Raw genomic sequence first — 20,263 nt, forward strand, 5'->3', positions numbered from 1 at the left:
TTCTGTAAACCCTCTGCACTTTATTTCGCACCCGTTTGCTGGCATTGCCAGTTCTGATTTGTATCAGCCTTGCAATGTCCTGCCTTAGTGAGTCCCGCCGACGTTCAAGACAATTTTCCATGGTAGATTTCCTTAGTCACTCAAACCAATAGCACGAAAGCGAATCTTCTAACTGGGCAATCTGACAGCCGGGACTGTTCCACAATACACAAGTGATTGTAGTTGCATTAGCGACATATCAGCATACAGTCGAGATGCAATCTCATCATTGATTCGAAATAGAATTCCCGGAGTTGCTGGAGATGCATAGAGCCTGGGAATACCTGGTTTATGCATTTGTGAAAGTTCTATACACGCTCTTTGGAATTCGTCCCGAACCTCAGCGGAAATCTCGGCTGGACGGTGGAGAAGAGTGCTTCGGCGAGTACTGAAACTGTTGCCTACAGTGCGGCGTGGTGTTTTTGATGCCACCGCCTCTGCCCGCACCGACTCCTGGCAACCAGTTTTTGCGATCATCTGAAGTCGAACACGCTCCCAGATGATGGTCGGGATTGTGTTGCTGCGAGTTATAAAGCGGTACTAATCTGTGACTCGCCCACAGTCACGTGTACGAATTGCAGGAAACGCTCGACGAATCTCTGGTGCAACAAAAGGGCGGTAAGATATTATACCCGCCGCCGCCGTTATTTCATAGTAGGAGCGGATGGTTAAGAGGTTCATTGCTTCAGTCTACTTCATCCATTGCCTCCCCGAATCTGCTGATGTGGCTGTCACAGATTGTAGCGAAACAGCGGCAGCAGGCGGAGCAATGCTCCTGGTCGTCGTGGCACCGCCCCACGACTAGCGGTTTCGACGCCGTGTTGACCATTATGGGAGCCCGATCCAGTCACTAAGTCAGCCGACTTCCGCTGGTTATCCGTACCGGACCTCAAATTTCTCCTTCTTCTCATTTTAGGTGGTGGTTTTTTTCCGTAGCTGGCAGGTGTAGTGATAGCTTCCTCAGTGAATAATCTGCAGGACTGCAAAGTTCCTGCATTTTCCTCAGCTACTCCCTGAGACACTACGCTGGTGAACAACCATTCGGACCGAAGCTATCCATCCCTCCTCCTTGGGCTTGGGACCGCCTACGGAGGAGTTATTATTATTATTAAGACATTATCCTGCAAGTTGCAGCTCCTCTCTGGTAGGATAGAATATTTCTCTTTCGGTTCGTTTCTGCACCCAAAAGGGTTACAAACCCTTTCCCAATTGCGTCTGTGGCCCTTTGCAGTATAACGTTAATTTTAAATTATGATGAAACAGAGCATTAATCCATTAATAGTGGAGTAATGAAGATGAATAAATGGAGACTATGGGGATGCCCTCTATTCCATGTAAAAGAATAAAGCTTAAAAGGAAAGGGCCTTCGCTTCAGTGCTCTAATTCTTTCACTATATATACTATCCATGTACGTGTGTACAACCTTTCCTATTTCGAAACCTCCTGCAATCCTATGTCCTGAGAAGTTGACTCCAACAGCAAGCTATGCTTGTTCTCGACGTCCTTTTCTCATCCCTCCCGTCGGAAGTTTCGCTCAAATGAAAAAAAGTTAATCCTGCAAAAAACACTATATGAGTGCAAGTTAGCGAGAATTTTTTTAACGAATGTTTTACCTTTGAAAGTTCAGACAATGGTTTTGTTTTCTCTTTTGTCTTGAATTTTAAAATTTTTATAATACTTTGAAGAAACTATGGAAGGAACAACAAAAAATGCACAATCAACATCATTTTCAGAAAGGATTGAATAAAGGTTTTCGGTCTTTTCGTTCACTTCCTGTGAAAGTTTCTTGCTGCTGTTGTTCTCGTCTCGGGGAAATATTGCAAAAAACTATGATGGTAACCTCCTGTGTATAGTCAGGCTAGCTCTTTTCGCATCGTTTGCTAAAAACACCAAGTCCTTTGTTCTAACGCAGAACTGAACTGATTTAGTTTCAAGGAAAGTTCATAATGGAATAAGATATGCTTCATGAAATGGGGAGATTGACATAGAGTGTGCACTGTGTATAACAAATGCAATTGAGGAATAAAGGAATGAATATGTAGCTAAGAGTGGCGAAGCGAGTACAACCTTTGTGGTGAAACATAGACGCAACAATTAAAGTGGTTGCTATAAAAATTATATTCAACTGAATTGACGTCCGGATAAAATTTCGGATGTCTCATACCATCAAGTCAAACTCCGGTTGCTTCGGGTTTGAATTTTTTTGCAGTTCTCCTACGTAAATGCTGGCTATGTCCACATGGTATGCCATACAATCATTTGGTATGCTAAGTGGTTAAATTTTGTGTAATATTCAACCAGTTTCCTATAGAATGCCCACCTTTGGGTTGTCGTACCTTTTGGAGAATGGAAGAATTTGTACCAAAATTTGTGCTCTTATGGTGTGCATTCCATTTTATGCAGGCTAAAGTAAGTTACTAAGATGATTTGCGAAGGATTCTCTCCAGTCTGAGATCCATTTTGAATGTCACTGCATTGCAAATATATGCATAGTTTGCAAACTTGCATTACTTCATGGCGATAGGTCCAAATCACTTTCGGCATAAGTTACCTGTGAGGTATATAAGGTAACTATGACGCTACCCGGGGTCTAACTGTCCTGTACAGAAAAGGGCATAAATAAGGCAAGGAGGTATCCAGCTATACTCCCTCATCTTACGCGAAAGTATCCATTTACGCTAGGTGGACACATGTAAAATGAATGCAAGGATTATCTGATTCATTTAGGGCCCTTCCTCATGTTGGACCTCTTGTAAAACTGGAAACGGACTCAGTAGAAAAGCATTTTTGTTATGATATTCAGATACGTATAAACACAAAATTTTACATTCCTCTTCCTGATACCGTTCAATACCAGCATTTGAGGAACTCTGAAATTTCTTTTTCCAGCGTGAACTAGGTGGATTAGTATGCCAGTGAACCGGGTGGATGTTTTGATCCCATGAGCAAGTCGGTTGAGCATTGCGCTATAGTAATCTTTTCAGGTTTGCAGTGCCTACCGCTTTGCGGCACGAGCGACAGTTCAATCACCTTGTCCAGTGACAATCTGATGGGAGAGTGCCTTTGTCATTATGCAGCTTTTCTTCTTTTCTCACGTCTCAGTACCCTTTAGCTTCTCCAGTACACTTCTTTTGATTCCCTAATTCCTAATGTTTGCTATTACCATCACCAATTTAGGAGGATCAACGAAAGCAAAAGTGACATTTGGACAGCTGGGCTCAAGTAGTATGTAAAAAACTGCTGCCAGAAGAAGATTCGCCGCAACAGGCACGGACATAGGCGAAAGTCCTTTTATAGTGATTTGCTAGAAAAAAGTACCGAACAATAACGAAAAATGTGGAAAAAATTTAATTAAGCGACTTTGCAAACAGGAGCATTACATTGGTTGCGTTATCGAGTAACTAACTTAAGAAAGAAAGCATAATGATCATTATAGAGAAACAAGAGACGTATTGCGCGGGGGAAAATTGGTCAGCTTTGTCGAGGTTATTCTGGGTTGATTAGATTAGCAAGGTTGGGAAGGAATGCCACCGCATGTGGTACTCTGGTGATTGGATGTTGTTGCGTGACGACCTGTGGCTAATTCTAATTGTTCCACGAAACGCAATCAAGGAGAGACTTTCTTGAGCAGCCGAGAATCAAGTCCAACGATACTGGAGGGGTCTTCATTGTATAAACAGCACGGTATGTGACTACACATCGGATAATTCAATGCTTTACCTATACTCGGAACGCTTATCGGTTTTTCAAGCCATATTTTCAAGTCAGCGTTTTTTCTAACGCACATTGGCGCCAAAATTTCGGTCTCCTAGTGGAATTTTCAAATCTGGCTGGGAACTCTAGAGGTTGGATCTGATGATATATTTGAGGCAGGAGAAGCAAGCAGTGAGGACGGGATCCGCCGTGGATCGTAGCACTCGGATCCGGAGTTCTACGGCTCCACGCGTGCGTTCGAGCCGTCATTTTTCTTTTCTTTACCTTTTCTAGGTTGGGATGATTTTTCGTTAGGTTGTCCCCTGCTTGGTTTTTTTAAGGTTCCGGAGCAAACCGACGCATCGGTTAAGGACACGTGAAACTTCTGTGAGATGTCAGGACCTAAAGTGTAGAATCCCTTCTGTTCAATGATCCACTACCACGATCTCCAAATTAGCCACATCTTATGACGACCATCCCCGACGTGGCCACCGACCTGCGGAGCACCTGAGAGAAAGCATTTTTAATGGCGGCCTAATGCTCATGGATATTCTCATGTTTTTGACTCAGGATGTTTGTCGTCCGATCAGGAAGATAATTGCCTAGCGACAGCAGTTGCAGTTCTCCAACCCTGCGAAAAGTGGCGGACGCAATACGCAACCGACCGTAAGCGACTATCAGATGGTGATCACTTTCGAGGCGGATATTAACGCCTCTCTTGTTGATTGCAAAATGAGTAATTGCTAGTGGAAGGTATACTTCTCAACTATATCGGAAATCTCTGTTTGTGCATTGCACTATACAGTAGTCATCATCATCATCAATGGCGCAACAACCGGTATCCGGTCTAGGCCTGCCTTAATAAGGAACTCCAGACATCCCGGTTTTGCGCCGAGATCCACCAATTTGATATCCATAAAAGCTGTCTGGCGTCCTGATGATCGCTTAATCTTAGGCAGGGTCTGCCTCGTCTTCTTTTTCTATACAGTAGTGACGCCCTTTAATCTGGACCAAAATCTTTCAGTAAAAACTATGTCAGAATCCGTCTCTCGGGCCAAGAGAAAACATGCCTTGCGGTTACTGTCAGTAGCACTCCGACACCGAATCCACGTCTATTACCACTTGGTTTTCCAGAGTACAAAAGCACAATACCACAAGAGGGGGAGGAGTATTCTCCAGAGTCCCCCGATCTTACTTCACTTAGGCACAAAATATCCAACTTATATCGCGTGAATTCTCGCACGAAAAAAAAAGCGGGATGCTGGTGACTCTTGATATATTAATGTCTGTGCACATTCCAGGAATAAATCGTAAACTGTTTTCGATAACTAAAAGTCGCATTCGTGATGTCAGTCACTATCCGAAGCTTCGTAGTAAAGTTTGGAAATTTGCAGGTTGCTCGCCCACAAATTTCCCTAGCTTTCTCTTTTTCTGTTTTTACGGCAAGTAGGGATTACTCTGAGTGCATTCTTAAACCTCAATTCACATGGTAACGTTGTTAGCTAGCCGAACATTTCGAGTTGCTCTTATGGTAAGCAGTTCTGGTGGTCGCAAATTAATTTTCAAAAATAAGGTTTTCTCTGCAACACCTGTCAGGCTTTGTAACTACGTTCAGTCTCTTACAATCATCGCTAAGCATTCATGTACCGTATTTTTTACTAACCTTCCATGCTTAAGGACTTTTCGAGGGACGACAGAAACCTTTCTGCATGAGATATTCGAACTCGGAATTACTTGGTTTAAGGCGCGCCAGCTTCTTCAATATAGTGATGGACTCCGCTCTGTGTTTCTGCTTGAGTGGCTGAGTTCAAAATGTTCGGGTAAAATAAAACGCTTCCTGATGGTGACGTTCCGGAAGAAGTGACTGCACTCAGGAGACTTCTCGAGGAGTCTTTGCTGTGCGGATTTAGCATGAATGACTCCTCATGTGTACTACCAGGTAAATCGGCTCCAGTAATTGTGTGAAAGACGTTGGCTACGCAGAACTTCCCGGCGAAATCCTAAATCGACCATTAACGTTTTCAGCCCGTATGTACCGATGTTGGTGGCATTGGCGGCATGCAGTGAGAATGATACTTGTTCACATTTGTAATGCTGATCTTTCCTATGGATAACAGAGGCCTTCTTGCCTGTCGCTGAAATGTCGAAATTGGATTAGTTCTTTTCCTGATCAATGCGGCATGAGCACCGATCACGCCACTAACGCGTGGCGGATCCAAATGCATTGTTGAATTATATATTATGCTAGCTCCACTCTAGTATCAAGTTTTGAAGCCGACGTTGAGATAAAATCACAGTTTTCAAGAAATTATTGATCAAACACATCACGTGAGGAAGCTGGGACTTCTTCTGATTCCCTAGTCTGACCATACTCATACGACTGATCGATATCTTCTACCTAGGTCAACATTTCCAGCCAGCTCACTGACAACTTTGCCAAATCGAAGATGGCTAAAGTAGAAAATACGACCCTGACGTTAATCCGGTCCAAGTTGACATAGCCACGTTGCTATAGAGGACATCGCATCAGTAGGTCATTTCAGAGACACTTGTCCCAAATTGTATGTCACGCGAAAGAAAGCGGTGCTGGAAAAGCATAAACTAAGGTTCGCACCCTACGATCTGAATCAGTAAAATTCAAAATACATAATGTATAAGTGAGGTTGATATATGTGATTCGCAATCACAGTGGCGTTTTTTGATAAGGATCTGGTTGAATTGAAAAAGCAATTAAATTATCAAAGAAGCGCGTAATAAATATGAGCTGAATAACATCATAATTAAAGCGAAACTATCCAAACTACCTGACACCAGCGAACACATAGAAGGCTATGAAAGACTGTGAATTTCGGTTGCTGGGGATGTACCTAAACATCATTCACATCAACACTTATTAGGGGTTTGCTAGTGAATTATCACAGGAGTCGTTCGTTATTTAATGGTGTATGGCAGGTGTATCAAAACCGCTTTGTGTCTCTGTTGGTGTTCATCAAAGAAGCACCCTCTCACCACTCCTCTTTGTTCTTGTTATGGACACCGTCCAGTGCCCTCTACACTGCTTTATGCAGATGATGTTTTCCTAGCATCTGATATCAAAAATAATCTCGCGCAACTTGTCCAAAAATGGAATGATCGCTTAATGCAACTTGGTCTCAGATTGAATCAACCGATCCCGACGAAACAGGCACAATCACTGTCAGCGGCAATAACCTGCCTAGAACTGAGCGATTTAAATACCTCGGATCAACGTTATCAGCCAATGGAGAACTGCGTTATGAAATTACTTCACGCATTAACGCAACCGTATCGACGTATCAACGAACTTCTCAAATCTAAAATTTACCGCAGCGTCCTATCGCTTTCCATAGTTCTGAGTGATAGCCAACTATAAATGAACGGCGTCTTGCGGTAGTGGAGACGAAGATGTTGCGTTGGACTTGTGGCGTGACACGTTTTGATTGGGTTGCATTGATCGTATGGTCACGCAATTCGTGCTAACGAGAATTCACGTGCCAAGATTGATTTGAACATGGAAGTCGAAAGTAAGCGAGCAAAAGGCCGGCCGAAACAATGGTGGCTTGATACGCTCGATGGGGATTTAAAAGCCTCGAGATTGCGCCCACATCAGGCATTCGATAGTGTCAAATGGCGAAGCCGATCATGACGAGCCAACCCCGCTTGTGAACGGGAGAACGGCTGAAGAAGAAGAAGAAGATGGTAGGACTTAACATAACGAAAATTTGACGCAAGGTTTCTTGACTGAGGCATCGGATTCTTGATTAAAGCGATCGGTAAGCAACCAAGATTCTTCTGAATTGCATCAATTAATGGTTGGTACTGATCATATAATATGAAGCAGAAGGAAGTCATTCCTTAATGGCTAGTTACTCCTCAGCAGCTTAATAAAGTGTTAACGGAAAAATGAAATCGCAAACATACCGTCGATATACTTCATTATGAGTGGACATTATTCATATATACATATATAACATAGGGAACACCCCAACATTCGTGATCATCACTAGACAAGAGGTACTAGACATAACACTAGGGAATACTTTGATGAAAGGGCTGATTAGAAATTGGCGGATGGCGGATGAGCCTTCTATGCGAGATCCCAGAATAATCAGATTTGACATTAAGGGCAACTTCGAAATAAAAAAATAGTAAGGAATCCCAGGAGAACGGATTGAGGCTCCTAGGCAACGCACCTGAACAACAACATGGCTCGCCTACAGAGGGAACTAGAAACAGTGGTAGAAGATTTCAGCAAGGTTGTCGTTGACGTATATGAGGCCAGCTGTCCGGTTGAGCCAGTTAAGTCATCAAGGGATGTAGCCTGGTAAAACAGGAACCTGGCCAGAATGAGAACAGTGCCCCTAAAACTTTTCAACCGGGCAGAACAAATCGGAGACCGGCTGAGGAAGAAACATGTACTGACTGCCTATAGCAGGCCAATGTCTTCTGTCTATCTGAAGAAGGAAGATGGGGCATTTACCGGGAATGAGAAGGACAGGGTACATCTGCTTCTCAGAATTCATTTTCCGACATGATAGTCCATGGCGGAAGGCGACAACAACTTGCCTGACACCCTAACAATGAACAAAATGGAAAGAAAGTAGAACTGGAAACTAGCAAAAGAGGTATGCTCGGAAGCTAGAGTAAGGTGGGCAGTGGAAACCTTTGAATCACCCCGTGTAGATGGCATTTTTCCAGTACTACTCCAGAGGGGCCTCGAAATCATTTAGAGTCTCTTCTGAGGATGGTAAGGTGCCGCATAGCCTTGGGATATATACCAAGGGCCTGGAGGCGGACAAAAGTGGCCTTTATTCCGAAAGCGGGTAAAAAGGTACATTTTCACCCTAAATGTTTCATTATAATTTTCCTAACGTAGCTCGTACTCAAAATGGCAGAGAAGGAAATAGACATGCGCAATCCCCTACATCACCGAACGGATGTATCACGGTATACCATAGAAACAAAAGTAATAACACTGTGTGCATTTCTGAATATCGAAGGAGCGTTTGCTAACACATCGCACGCAGAGGTACATGAGGGGAAATACCCTGGCTTTCTAGATGGTAAATACCAACACTACTATGATACTATTGTCATGAATACTACTTAACATTGTCTACGCGGCACCATGACCGCTTATGTGGAATATGGTAGGGGATGAACTTCTGGATGAGTTAGCAAATACTGTGGAATACAAGTCCAGGGTTACGCTGACGACATTATTTTAATTCGTAGGGACAAACATGAGGATACCCTATGTGATAGAATCCAAACTCAGGAAGGCGAGGCGGGGCTCTTAATCTGCGAGCCATAAGGTTACATGGTATCGAGATAAAATTAAAAACAGAGGTCGAAAATTACTGTGAAAGACACACGTCGGAAACATTTGGTGAAAAGCTACCAGCGCTTTGATGACTTGCAGGTTCATAGCAAGAAAAAAATAGGGTTCCACCCTGAAGGCACTACTTTCACTGCAATAGTAAGGTTTATGATTTACTATGAGGCAGCAATCTGTTCAGAATGAACTGAACTCAGAACACAAGGCAGCAAGTTACATTAATTCCGTCTGCATGAGTGGGGCAATGAGGATATGCCCAACGGCATCCCTAGAGGTCTTTCTGGGATCAACCGCGATCTCCAGGTTGGCCTAGAGTATCAGTGAGGCGGCGAGCTACCTAAATCGAAGGAAGACGGTACCCCGAGTTATTGATGCCGAGGCATAATATGACAACGTGTTTTCATTTCGGCAAACTGGAAGAGCGTGCTTGCGACATACGAAACCTCCTTCCACGTTCTGGGACAGTGTCCGACATGTAGGTCGAGCCACCTAGAGGAACGAATATATTAAAATTGCTGACTGTTATTGGCTCGCTTGACATACCATAGTTAATCGGTACGCTTTAACCAGTGAATGGGGCACAATAGTTCTCTAAGGATACAATGCATGTTGCCTTAACAGAATAACGATAATACTCAATTCATTTTCAGATCAGTAGCCAGCAGGGCAACCAAAGCAGTTAGATCTATGTCTCCCGAAAGTCAGCCATTATTGCTATTTTCTTAACCCTACTTTATTTAAAGTGTTCGCAAGATCAATACTTTTTTGTCCTTGAGAAAGGTATTAGCGTTTTCTAATTGGTCTAATTGATTCAGATTTCGACGTGAGCTACACGAAGAGAACGGGGTGGTAACCTGCTTTCTGTTAGTTTCTATGCTTAAATCTCCAATACATCACTAGGTAGGCCTGCCAATTACGCCTGAACTGTCTGCAATCCATCATCATACACGCACCGCTAAAACGGACGATACGACCAGTTTCCAATGTGGCTGTGAAAGGTTTTGGGACGTAAATTTTAGATATTTTGATGTGTGAGCATTTATAACAGAACGCGCACTTACTGTCTAGAGGGCCTGTCCGACGACCATCCACCTGACGCTTGAACCCACGTATGCACCGGTTTGCCTGATCTCTTTTCCGCCCAGCTGGATGACTGAATGGTTTTTCAATCGATCATCGAATAAAATTCGTTTGTATTAATTACTTTTTCAACTAGTGACATTTATGTAGTTTCCTTGTTACCAATTCCATCAAAATATGTGTCAACTATGTCCTATTTTGTCAAATTATTTCTTGTATCAATTACATTCAACAGTTGGAATAGTTTTATTTACTGAAATAATTTCCAAACTTCATTCCATACAGAAATCTAAAAGTATTTCTTTTCTCCATTTCAGATATCCCCATTGACTCTTTGGAAGGTTCGTGCCTAAAAGGCTCCAATTGCTATCAGTCGCTTGAAATCTTGTGCCAACAAATCCATCCAAAAGACTCATTTTGTGGACACACGCTAGCCCAGTGTCTATATATGGTTCATTCAATTCATGGTATTTGTCCAGCTGTAAGAGCTAAGGCTTCCCATGTTTGTCGCCGTGAAGTGCGACTAGACGGAACTCGAACCAAAAGTGAAAATAAAGGACACGGAACAAAGGAAGTCCTGCGAGTGTTGGTCGCGTGAACGGCCCACATCACACAACGCCCAAGCAATAAGTAACTGAAAAAACAGCCAATATGGCCATGGAGTGGATAACAGCTATCGATAAGAGGTAAGTTGAAATGTTCACGGCGCTGAATCAAGGTTTCTCGTTGAATTGTTTTCTGCTGGAAATGGGGCTATGTTGTGGCAAACATTTGGTTACTTTATCCATTCTATTGGTTGTGGTGTTGTGGTTAGATGTGTTTGGTACATGTGCAAAAATAATATGAATTTTTCATTGATTTGCTATTTTGACCTGCTTCTTGAAGGTAGTATGGAACAGAGTGGGTGTCGAGGATGAAATGTAGATCATTTAACAGGTCCGAATTAAAAAGAATTAAATGCGCTAGTTTCTGCATGAAATTAGGAAGGAAAATGGAGAGTCCTTCAATACTATTTCAAACGAAGAATTCTTTGCGTTTAAAAGAGAACTCTTCCCCTAAATTTCTGTTCACTAACTACATAGAAAATATTATTTTTTGTTTAGACAATGTATACACGAGGAATAATAGGAGGAAAAGAGTACTATTTCTAGATAAGATATTAGATATTTGCATACCATAGTGTCCGTATAGCTGAGTGGTTAGAGCACAAGGCTGTAATACGGGTGACAAATGCTGACCACATTACCTCCTAAAGGGTACTGTAATGCTGTAGTGTACCGCTACAGTGCGCTAACACACTTCACTGATCCAATTGGATTGTTGCGCCAACGATTATTATTATTATACCATATGCAGCAGAAGAAGATAGTCTTATCCAAAATGAGGAAATGGATCCTCAAAGAGAAAAAAAAGCGCTTTCCGCCATTATTAGACAACTTTAAATTTGGAAAAGTCTGCGAGCCGGACAGGCAAGAAGTCTTGCAAATAAACATACCGGGGAAGATATTGTAGGTTGGGCGACGTACATTACGGGAATTAAGAAAATAACGCGGATGATTACTACTAGGATGGGAGTAACTAGCCAAAACACCTGTCCACTCAACATGCGAAAGAACGGTCAAGCACAATGGTAGAACTCGGATTTGACAAAACAACAAGGGCGGTACTCAATCGAGATTTGAATTCTGATTCAGCTGTTGACTGGAATTGATACAGAGGGGCTCAAACTAACTAACAAGCTAAACGATCACCGAGGGAAGCTTTTACGAAAAGAGTAGCTTCTCGAAATGACCGTAAAATTGAAGTGAGAACGTAGTCAGCAACTGGTAAGCTATGTTTATTGACTGGTAAATACACAAGAGGCGATTTAGAAACGAAAAATTCCGTGAACTGCACTAAAATACACTTTCCAGGGAACATCCGAAATAAGAGCTCAGGTCCGACAGCCGTGCTTAAACCGCAGCCTGGAAACTAGACTTCGGCATGCAAAATATTGTTATTGTGGAAACCCAAATCCACCAACACAAAAAGGTCCTAGCCTATTTCCTTTTTACTAAAAGGACTGGAAAGGCTAGTAGATTTGCTCATAAGGGATATAAGGGCAGTTTCTTTATAGGAAACTTGCCTTCCAGAAAGGTAAATCCAAATAAACAGCACTCCTCAAACTTACGGCAAAAAATCAAAAGAACTATTTTTTCACGTTAGCCCTTATACTTCGTCCCTGGAGAACCATAGGCCTTTCCGCAAGAATTTATGGACGATCTAGCCGTAATACTTGTCGCCAAGGTACTAAGAGCTATGCGGTGCTACTGTGGTGCGGAGAGAGGTGGAAATTCAGTTCACAGCCAAATATCCCGACTTTTGCTAACATGGAAGCATTTCAACCAAGAATAATATCAGAAATACAGTGGAATGCTCTGCTACTGCAATAAGTAAAATCTGCGTATTTTCACTACCAAGGGTTCGCTGGATGCACGCATCCATGATTAAATTCATTTTTAAGGTTGTGTAAACACAACCAGCTTAACTGATTCGTCGAAATCATATGACGCTCCTCCGTCCGTGGTTGACAGTAAAACTGCCAAAATGTCCAAGGGAGAAAAGCAACTTTAATGTTGTTGAGGGACTCTGGTGTCCCTGGTATTCCACTTAGCGAATTTAAAGTTGTGTTTCCAATTTTTTTGTCACAAATATTGAGGAAACAATCAGTCTTAAAACAGAGCCTCAATGTTCCAATGGTTGAGGTGAGCTGCTGGCATATTTCGTCATTGCGTTTTATCCAATAGGCGCGTCGAGTCCTTCACCCCGAATTGTAGTTTTTTTTAGGGGGCTTCTTCTGTCGGACGCGACTACTTATTTACATTATAACTTTATTAACCTTTTTAAGCTGTAATATTCGTAGCTGACTCGGTAAGTCATGTCATTATCCATAACCTATGACACACGCCTGGTCACATGCAGCTCTGCATTTGCAACTCAATTCGGAATTAACTTGGTACGTCGTTCTAGGTTAAAATCTATATTTACAATTCAAGCTAAAAATGGGAAATTCGTGATATCTTTATCTGAAATTGGTCCAAAGATTCTAAAGAACTATGTCATCCTTTTGAGTTTCTACGATTGCTAAAAAAATCGATAGTGATGTGAAAGTGATCTCAGGCACTTTTGAAAAAGCATCCACAATACAATTTGCTTTACCCGAAATATATGAATACCAGAGCTAAATTGGTTGACATAATATGGCCCTCTAAGTTGGAAAATAAATCGTCTACCTCTAGAGAGAACATGGCATACATATTTCAGGCTTTAGGCAGTTAGCAGTTGAAATAATAAAACTCGTTTTTAAGGTTTTGTGTGAAACAAAACCTTATTAGAATCGATTCGATGTCTGTCTGTCCGTCTGTCTGTCTTTTTTTTTTTGAAGAGGTGGAAATCTTCAAAAAGACACTGGTTTGGACACACCAGCGTGTGGGATTTTTACCCACTAAAACCACCCCCGAGTCCCTCCCTGCCCCGCGGAACCACCATAAGGTATTACATCACGGGGCGGAGTCAGCTCCCTTTAGCTTTGTCACCTTTCTTCTATACGCGGCGCACGTGACCGCGTTTTTCTCCTCTCCTCTGCTTTTCGCAGTTTATCTTGAATAGATGCGATCATGGAGTTGACCGCATTCCAATTTTCTTGATATGCTAGCATTTTCGGCACCAGATTTTCTGGTACCAGCACCTCCCCTAGAGTCTCCTCTAGATTCCTCCTTTCTTCCACAAATCTCGGACAGTGGAAGAATACATGCTCTGGGTCCTCTGGGACTGCATTGCAATTTGGACAATCGGGTGAGGTCTCCAATTTAAACCTGTGAAGGCATTGGAAATATCCTCCATGCCCCGTGAGAAACTGGGTGAGATTATAATTAATCTCACCGTGTCGTCTCTCCAACCACTCCTTGATGGCAGGAATGAGCCTGTGCGTCCACCGGCCCTTTCCCGAGCGTTCCCACCGCTCTTGCCATCTATTTATGGATATCTCCCTTTCAGTCTTCTTCATCTGCGATGGGGAAGAGGTTGGCTTTGCATTCTATATGTTCGCCATCTCATCTACCAAAATGTCAATCGGCATCATTCCAGAGATGACGAATGCTGCATCATTTGACACAGTCCTGAAGGCAGAGCATACCCTCAGGGATGTCCTCCTGTAGACTGAACTCAGTTTGGTAGAGTTCCCTGACATCCACAACGCCTCCCTCCAAACTGGGGTTGCATAGAGCATGATCGAGGTCACCACCCTGGCTATAAGCAACCTAGAGGTGTGCCGTGGCCCTCCAATGTTCGGCATCATCCTCGCCAGGGCCATACTTGCAGTGGATGATTTGTCGCAAACATACCGCACATGTTGCTTATAGCTAAGCTTCCTGTCTATCACCACTCCCAAGTATTTGATGGTCGGCTTGGAAGCGATGATATGATTCCCGATTCTAATACAGGCGTAATTTCTCTTCCGGCGCTTAGTGATGAGGACCGCTTCCGTTTTTTCCTCCGCAAGCGTCAGACCAGAGCTCTTTAGCCAACTTTTAACAGCACCGATTGCCTCACTTGAGTATAACTCAGCATCTTCGAGATGCTTTGCGACAACAACCAGTGCTATGTCGTCAGCGTAACCAACCACTGTGGCTTGCCCCGGAAGGGGAAGATTAAATACATCGTTGTACATGATGTTCCACAGTAGTGGGCCCAATACGGAGCCCTGCGGGACACCCGCGGAAACAACGTACTCCTGGGGTCGGTCATCGGTGTCATACCAGAGCCTCCTTTCAGTTAAATAACTATCGACGATAGCAGCGAGATAGGCGGGAATACCAACCTTCGCTAAAGATTTCCGTATTAGATTCCAATTGGCCGAATTGAATGCATTTTTCACATCCAGGGTTACTACCACGCAATATTTGCTGGTACTACCCTTTCCGTGAATTGCATCTTCGGCCAAGCCAGTAACCAATTTGATGGCATCAATGGTTGATCTGGCTTTACGGAACCCATACTGCCGATCCGAAAGGCCGCCTTGACTCTCAACAACCGGGAGTAATCTATTATAGATTACCCGCTCTAGCATTTTGCCCACCGTGTCCAGGAGACATATGGGTCGATATGAGGATGGTTCACCTGGAGGTTTACCTGGTTTAGGCAGAAGTACCAACTTCTGCCGCTTCCATGCCACTGGAAATATTCCCTCGGACATGCACGCTTCGAACAAGTCAGCGAACATGTCCGGTCTGGATTTCACGGCAAGCTTAAGGGCCTTATTCGGTTCTCCGTCCAGGCCCGGCGCTTTATTGTCTCCTATTCTACCGCAGATATCCAACATCTCGTCTCTGGTGACTGGCGGAATTGCCGCCACATTCAGAGGTGGTTGGAATGTTTCGGTGCTCTCCTCTTGCGGGGGGAATAACCCCTGGATGATTTTTAGCAAGAGGGTGGGGCACGTGATCTGCGGAGATGAACGGCCTCTCAATCGTCCCATTACGATTCTGTAGGCATTCCCCCACGGGTTTATGTTCGCTTCTGAGCAGAGCTCCTTAAAGCACTCCCTCTTGCTTCGCTGGATGGCGAGCTTGAGGTTTTTGCGGGCTGCCTTATAGGCGCGCTCTTTTTGTCCCTGTTCGACTCTACCTACCGCCCTCTGAGCCACTCTTCTGGCTCGGTGGCAGGCTGATCGAAGGTCGGTCAGTTCATCATTCCACCAGTAGTTTGGTCTTCTGCTGGGGAATGAACACCTTCTAGGCATGGACGCGTCACACGCTTTGGCAATGCATTGAGCCAGATGGACAGCTCTTTCCGTAGAGGTGCCTGCTTTATCAGGCTGATCTAACCACACCTCTATGAAGGTCTCCTCATCCAAAGATTTTGCAGACCAGCCTGAAATCTTTCTCGGTTTCGGGCATGATAGCTCTTTGGCCTGTGGCTCGACACATGTCTCAAAGAATATTGCCTGGTGATCGCTGTGGGTGTAGCGTTCACTGACGCACCAGGACATACCACGCGCCAGCGAAGGGCTGACAAAGGTCAGGTCTACAACCGAGCCTGACCCCCCTTTCTGGAAGGTGTTTACAGCGCCTTCGTTCGCCAAAACTATGTCCATCTGTGCAAAAGCTTCTAATAAACTGCGCCCCCTAGCATTTGATTCCCTACTACCCCACTCTAGGGCCCAAGCATTGAAATCACCAGCAATCACCTTTGGACTTCGTCCCTTCGCGTCGAGAACAAGATTATCAAGCATTTGCTCGAATTCAGGCAGTGTCAAACTTGGCGGGGCATAGCAGCTGTACACATATACACCACTTATTTTCGCCCACACGGAGCCACTGCCTGCCTGACTTGCAGTACATTGTATGGCCTGTCGACCGCAAGCCCATATCGCCGCTCCACCCGTCGAATCTTTGACCCATATGCCACCGTGACGGTGTCGATACGGTTCGCTTATAATGGCGATTTCCATCTTAGATTCAAACGTGGTCTGCTCAAGTAAATCCTGAGCGACCCTGCAATGATTCAGGTTTATTTGAATAAACCTCATTTTCTCATTGCAGTGAGCGCCTTCCTAAATTCTGGACATTTACCACTTCCGGCAATATGCCGGTTATCCTGTCCCCCTTTTACTTCACACAATAGGCATTTGGGGTCCCTATTGCAACCTCTGGCAATATGACCTTTCTCCCCACACCTTCTGCATCGATCGGATCGATCAATGCTGCTGGTGCATGCCTTCGCGAAGTGCCCAAACATGAGGCATTTAAAGCACCTCTTCAGTGAAATTTGTTCCCTTAAACGGCAGACAACCCATCCAATCCGAACCGTTCCGGCATCCAACAACATCTGTGCTGCCTCCGCTGGTACTCGTATTGTGACCGTTTGAGTACCACCATAGGCTTTTCGCAAGCCCACAACTGACTCCTCGGTAAGTTCTTTCAACTTGAATTGCTCCTTCAGAGCAATACAAATTTCTTCTTTCGATGTTACTTCATCGAGATCCTTACATTGTATATAGATCTCATGTTTTTGGGCACGCACTGCGGCATTCTCCCCAAGTGAGTTTTTCACTTGAGTGCGAAAGTCATCAGTTTTGCCCACGCTGGATCTTTTCAGTTCGAACACGAGATCCCCTTTCTGGGTTCTTCGAATTCGGTTTACATTTCCGCTCAGATCTTTTAGATCGGGATCCGCTGTGACCTTTTTGAGTATCTCCACGTAGGACAGATTGCCCTTACTGGAGATAACAATTACATCTGGACGAGTTCGCACTTTTGCTTTTCGTTCCGCTTTTTTGTTGGTAACTTTAGTCCCATCCATCCATCGTTTTCGCTGGTCTTGGGCTTCGCAACGCTGGTCGAGTTTCCTAGATTTGCTGTACGGTTTCCTCCTTCTGGCCTGTTAGTGTTGGTTTTCAGGATGTCCTGTCCGCCTTTTTTTCTCTTAGGCGCCTGCTGATTATTTACAGGGTCCCCCTCTTTTTCACGTACTCGCTTATTTCGCTGGAATTCGATGGTAGTACGGTTAGGCGTCACTTGGGTCGCTTGTGATACTGTTGGCACAGCGGGGTTCGGCGTGTTCTTATTATTCTTTTCCTCCGTCTGTGATCTATTGTAGAGCACTCTAATAGCCCTCACCATATTCTTTATGGCTTGGTGCACGTTGTGCTTGTCCTTGATAAACTCGGACAGCTCAACTATTTTTGCCCCAAGCTGGGTGAAGGGTAATTCCTCCAGATCGGGACTCTGTTCCCTATAAGTCCCGGCAGGGTTACTCCTTTTACATGGTCCTTCACTTTTGGCGTTTATTGACCTTGCCTGTACTTTGTCCTTCATCGTCTTTGGCATTGGTGGAGATCTCAAAGTTGATGAGCTTCTTTTGAATGGATCTCTTCCTTGTTCCTGGATCTTGTATTACGTTTCATTCGCAATATTTTATTATTCTTGAGGACGTTAAGTAATTATGGTGAACCTGAATACTCCGATAGAGCTTCAATATTTGCAGGCCTCGTGATCGGCTCCAGACGCTCTTGACAGTGCCCAAAGGCGACTCGACATTTTCTAAATTCATGGCCCAACATTCGTTTGGATTCGATAATTAAATGAGTGGGAAATAGTCTACTCTGGCTCTTGGCTTTGGTGTGTCCGATAGAGGTACAATAGTTTCTTAACGTTGATCCCTTTCAACTTTTTGATTTCATGACTTTTCCCCAAAAGCTAATGTTCCTTTTCCCATCCGATCATGTAGAATAGAGTTTCCTGCCCTATTCTTGGTAGTATACTATAAGAGCTAGTCGTTTGTTGTGTTTGCCTTGGAGAGTGAACGCCAATAAGTGATTGCCTTTCAGAAGTCTCTGGATCTACGGGCCTTTGCGGCTATATCCTGGAAGGTATTGCCGTCCGAGCTTCTGAGAAGTGTCTTTCCTGACCTTTTTGCGAAACATCAATCTCAACTGTCGGGATGAAGATACTGGTGAAATGAAACTTTGGTGGGATACGGCGGCAGTTGGCAAATGCTATACTTAGTAAAATCGGTTCACTGTCTGTCTGTCTGTCACACGCATTTTCCTCGGAGATGATTGTAGCGATTGACACCAAATTTGGTGAAAAGGTGGGAACTGTAAACATTCCCGCATACTGTGAGTTACATCATTCTAGGTTGAATTTAAGGGAGGTCCCCATACATGCAATAGGGAGGTGACTTTTTTTTCACCAAATATAGTATATGGGGTGTTAAATGAAAAGTTTCGATCAATACTTTCCGAAGCCGGTCTTAATTTCGACATTTATTAAAAAGGTGGGGAATGAGGAGGGTTGAAAGTGATCATTTCTTTAACGGCGCCATTTTCAGAAACTACCCCAGCCAAAAATCTGAAAAAATTCAAGAGACTGCCACTGTATCGTGCCTAGGCTTCGAAATACCCTCCATACCAATATCTGTTCAAATGCAGTTTATAATATGATAGTATGTTACTATAATATTCAGTAATTGGCTGCAGAACCTCTCTCAATTTCAACCTAGTACCATGAAATTACAGCAATATAGGCTATGATATAAAGTATGATCGTTCCAAGTTCGGTGAAAATCGCACTATTCGTAACAAAACTATAATGGGTCAGAGTTGTCACTTCTTTTCAAATTCAAAACTTTGAGTGTCAATATCACTTGAAAGTGGATATTCTCACATAATATGAGCATATACTGCGTACTATGTACTAATGGGACAAACGCGGACTCAAATATTTTTATAAAAGAAATACACAAAACAAAAGAAATACACAAAAAGGGTTCAGCTTCCGGTTTCCAAACTTGTTACCTTTGCTTTTTAAGTTCTCTTCCTATTTTGTGATATCCTCATATCTTTCAGTTGGTTTTCTCCGAGTTTTGGTTGCTTCCGATTTTGAAAAAATTGCCGTCAACTTTCATCTTCCCTTAAGGTCAATGGAGCTCTGCTGAGCTAGCCCTTCGCGCGCACCGCGCTGATTAACGGTGCCACGGAGCCACGTACTTTTACATACTTGATGATAGGTCTGGATCCGATAAGTTTCACGGACATAACGACAGATTCGGAACTGATCCCAGGGACGATTGCTTAATTACATCTCAGCTGATTGTGTCTACACAATTATCGCGTTCTGAGAGCTGGTTTTAGATGCTACACCCGGATATTTGCCCATTAACCAGTTTTTATTCTGCATGAAGGCTTTGACACACTCAACCTTACAGGGAGATTTCGGTCCGCTGCGTACTAATATATAAGTCCTTTTCAGAGATAGAACAGCAGATTGGTACTGGGTCTATCAGTTTTGGGACGAGCAGTAGCCAGCAGTTCACCTCATTAGATGACTGATATATTCTTGAACATGTAACGCTGCACGCAAAGTCCAAGATTTTGGCAGTTATTATAAAGTTGTGCGTTCGCTAACTGCGAGGCTGGAAAGATCCTTAACTTAAGAAAAATTCAAAGAGATGCTACGTGGAGTGCTAAGACCCGACGTTCGGAGGCAACTTCTCTACTTTCCGGCTAAGACGGATCGCGAGCTTTGTAAGTTAGTGTCCCAGAGTGATGAATTA

The 20,263-nt window shown here is 43.7% G+C and overlaps 1 protein-coding gene across 2 annotated transcripts in view; it reads left to right on the forward strand.

The window, feature by feature from the left end:
- The window catches only part of LOC119649168 (rap guanine nucleotide exchange factor 4), a 313,803-nt gene that overhangs the window by 23,300 nt on the left and 270,240 nt on the right, over nt 1-20,263 (forward strand). For both annotated transcript variants that reach the window (XM_038051205.1, XM_038051199.1), the window contains exon 2: nt 10,486-10,854. In XM_038051205.1, the coding sequence (XP_037907133.1) occupies nt 10,820-10,854 (35 nt within the window). In that variant the 5' untranslated portion in view covers nt 10,486-10,819. The remainder of the gene's footprint in view (nt 1-10,485; nt 10,855-20,263) is intronic.

This window comes from Hermetia illucens, chromosome 1 (assembly GCF_905115235.1).
Source record: "Hermetia illucens chromosome 1, iHerIll2.2.curated.20191125, whole genome shotgun sequence".
Lineage (NCBI taxonomy): Eukaryota > Metazoa > Arthropoda > Insecta > Diptera > Stratiomyidae > Hermetia > Hermetia illucens.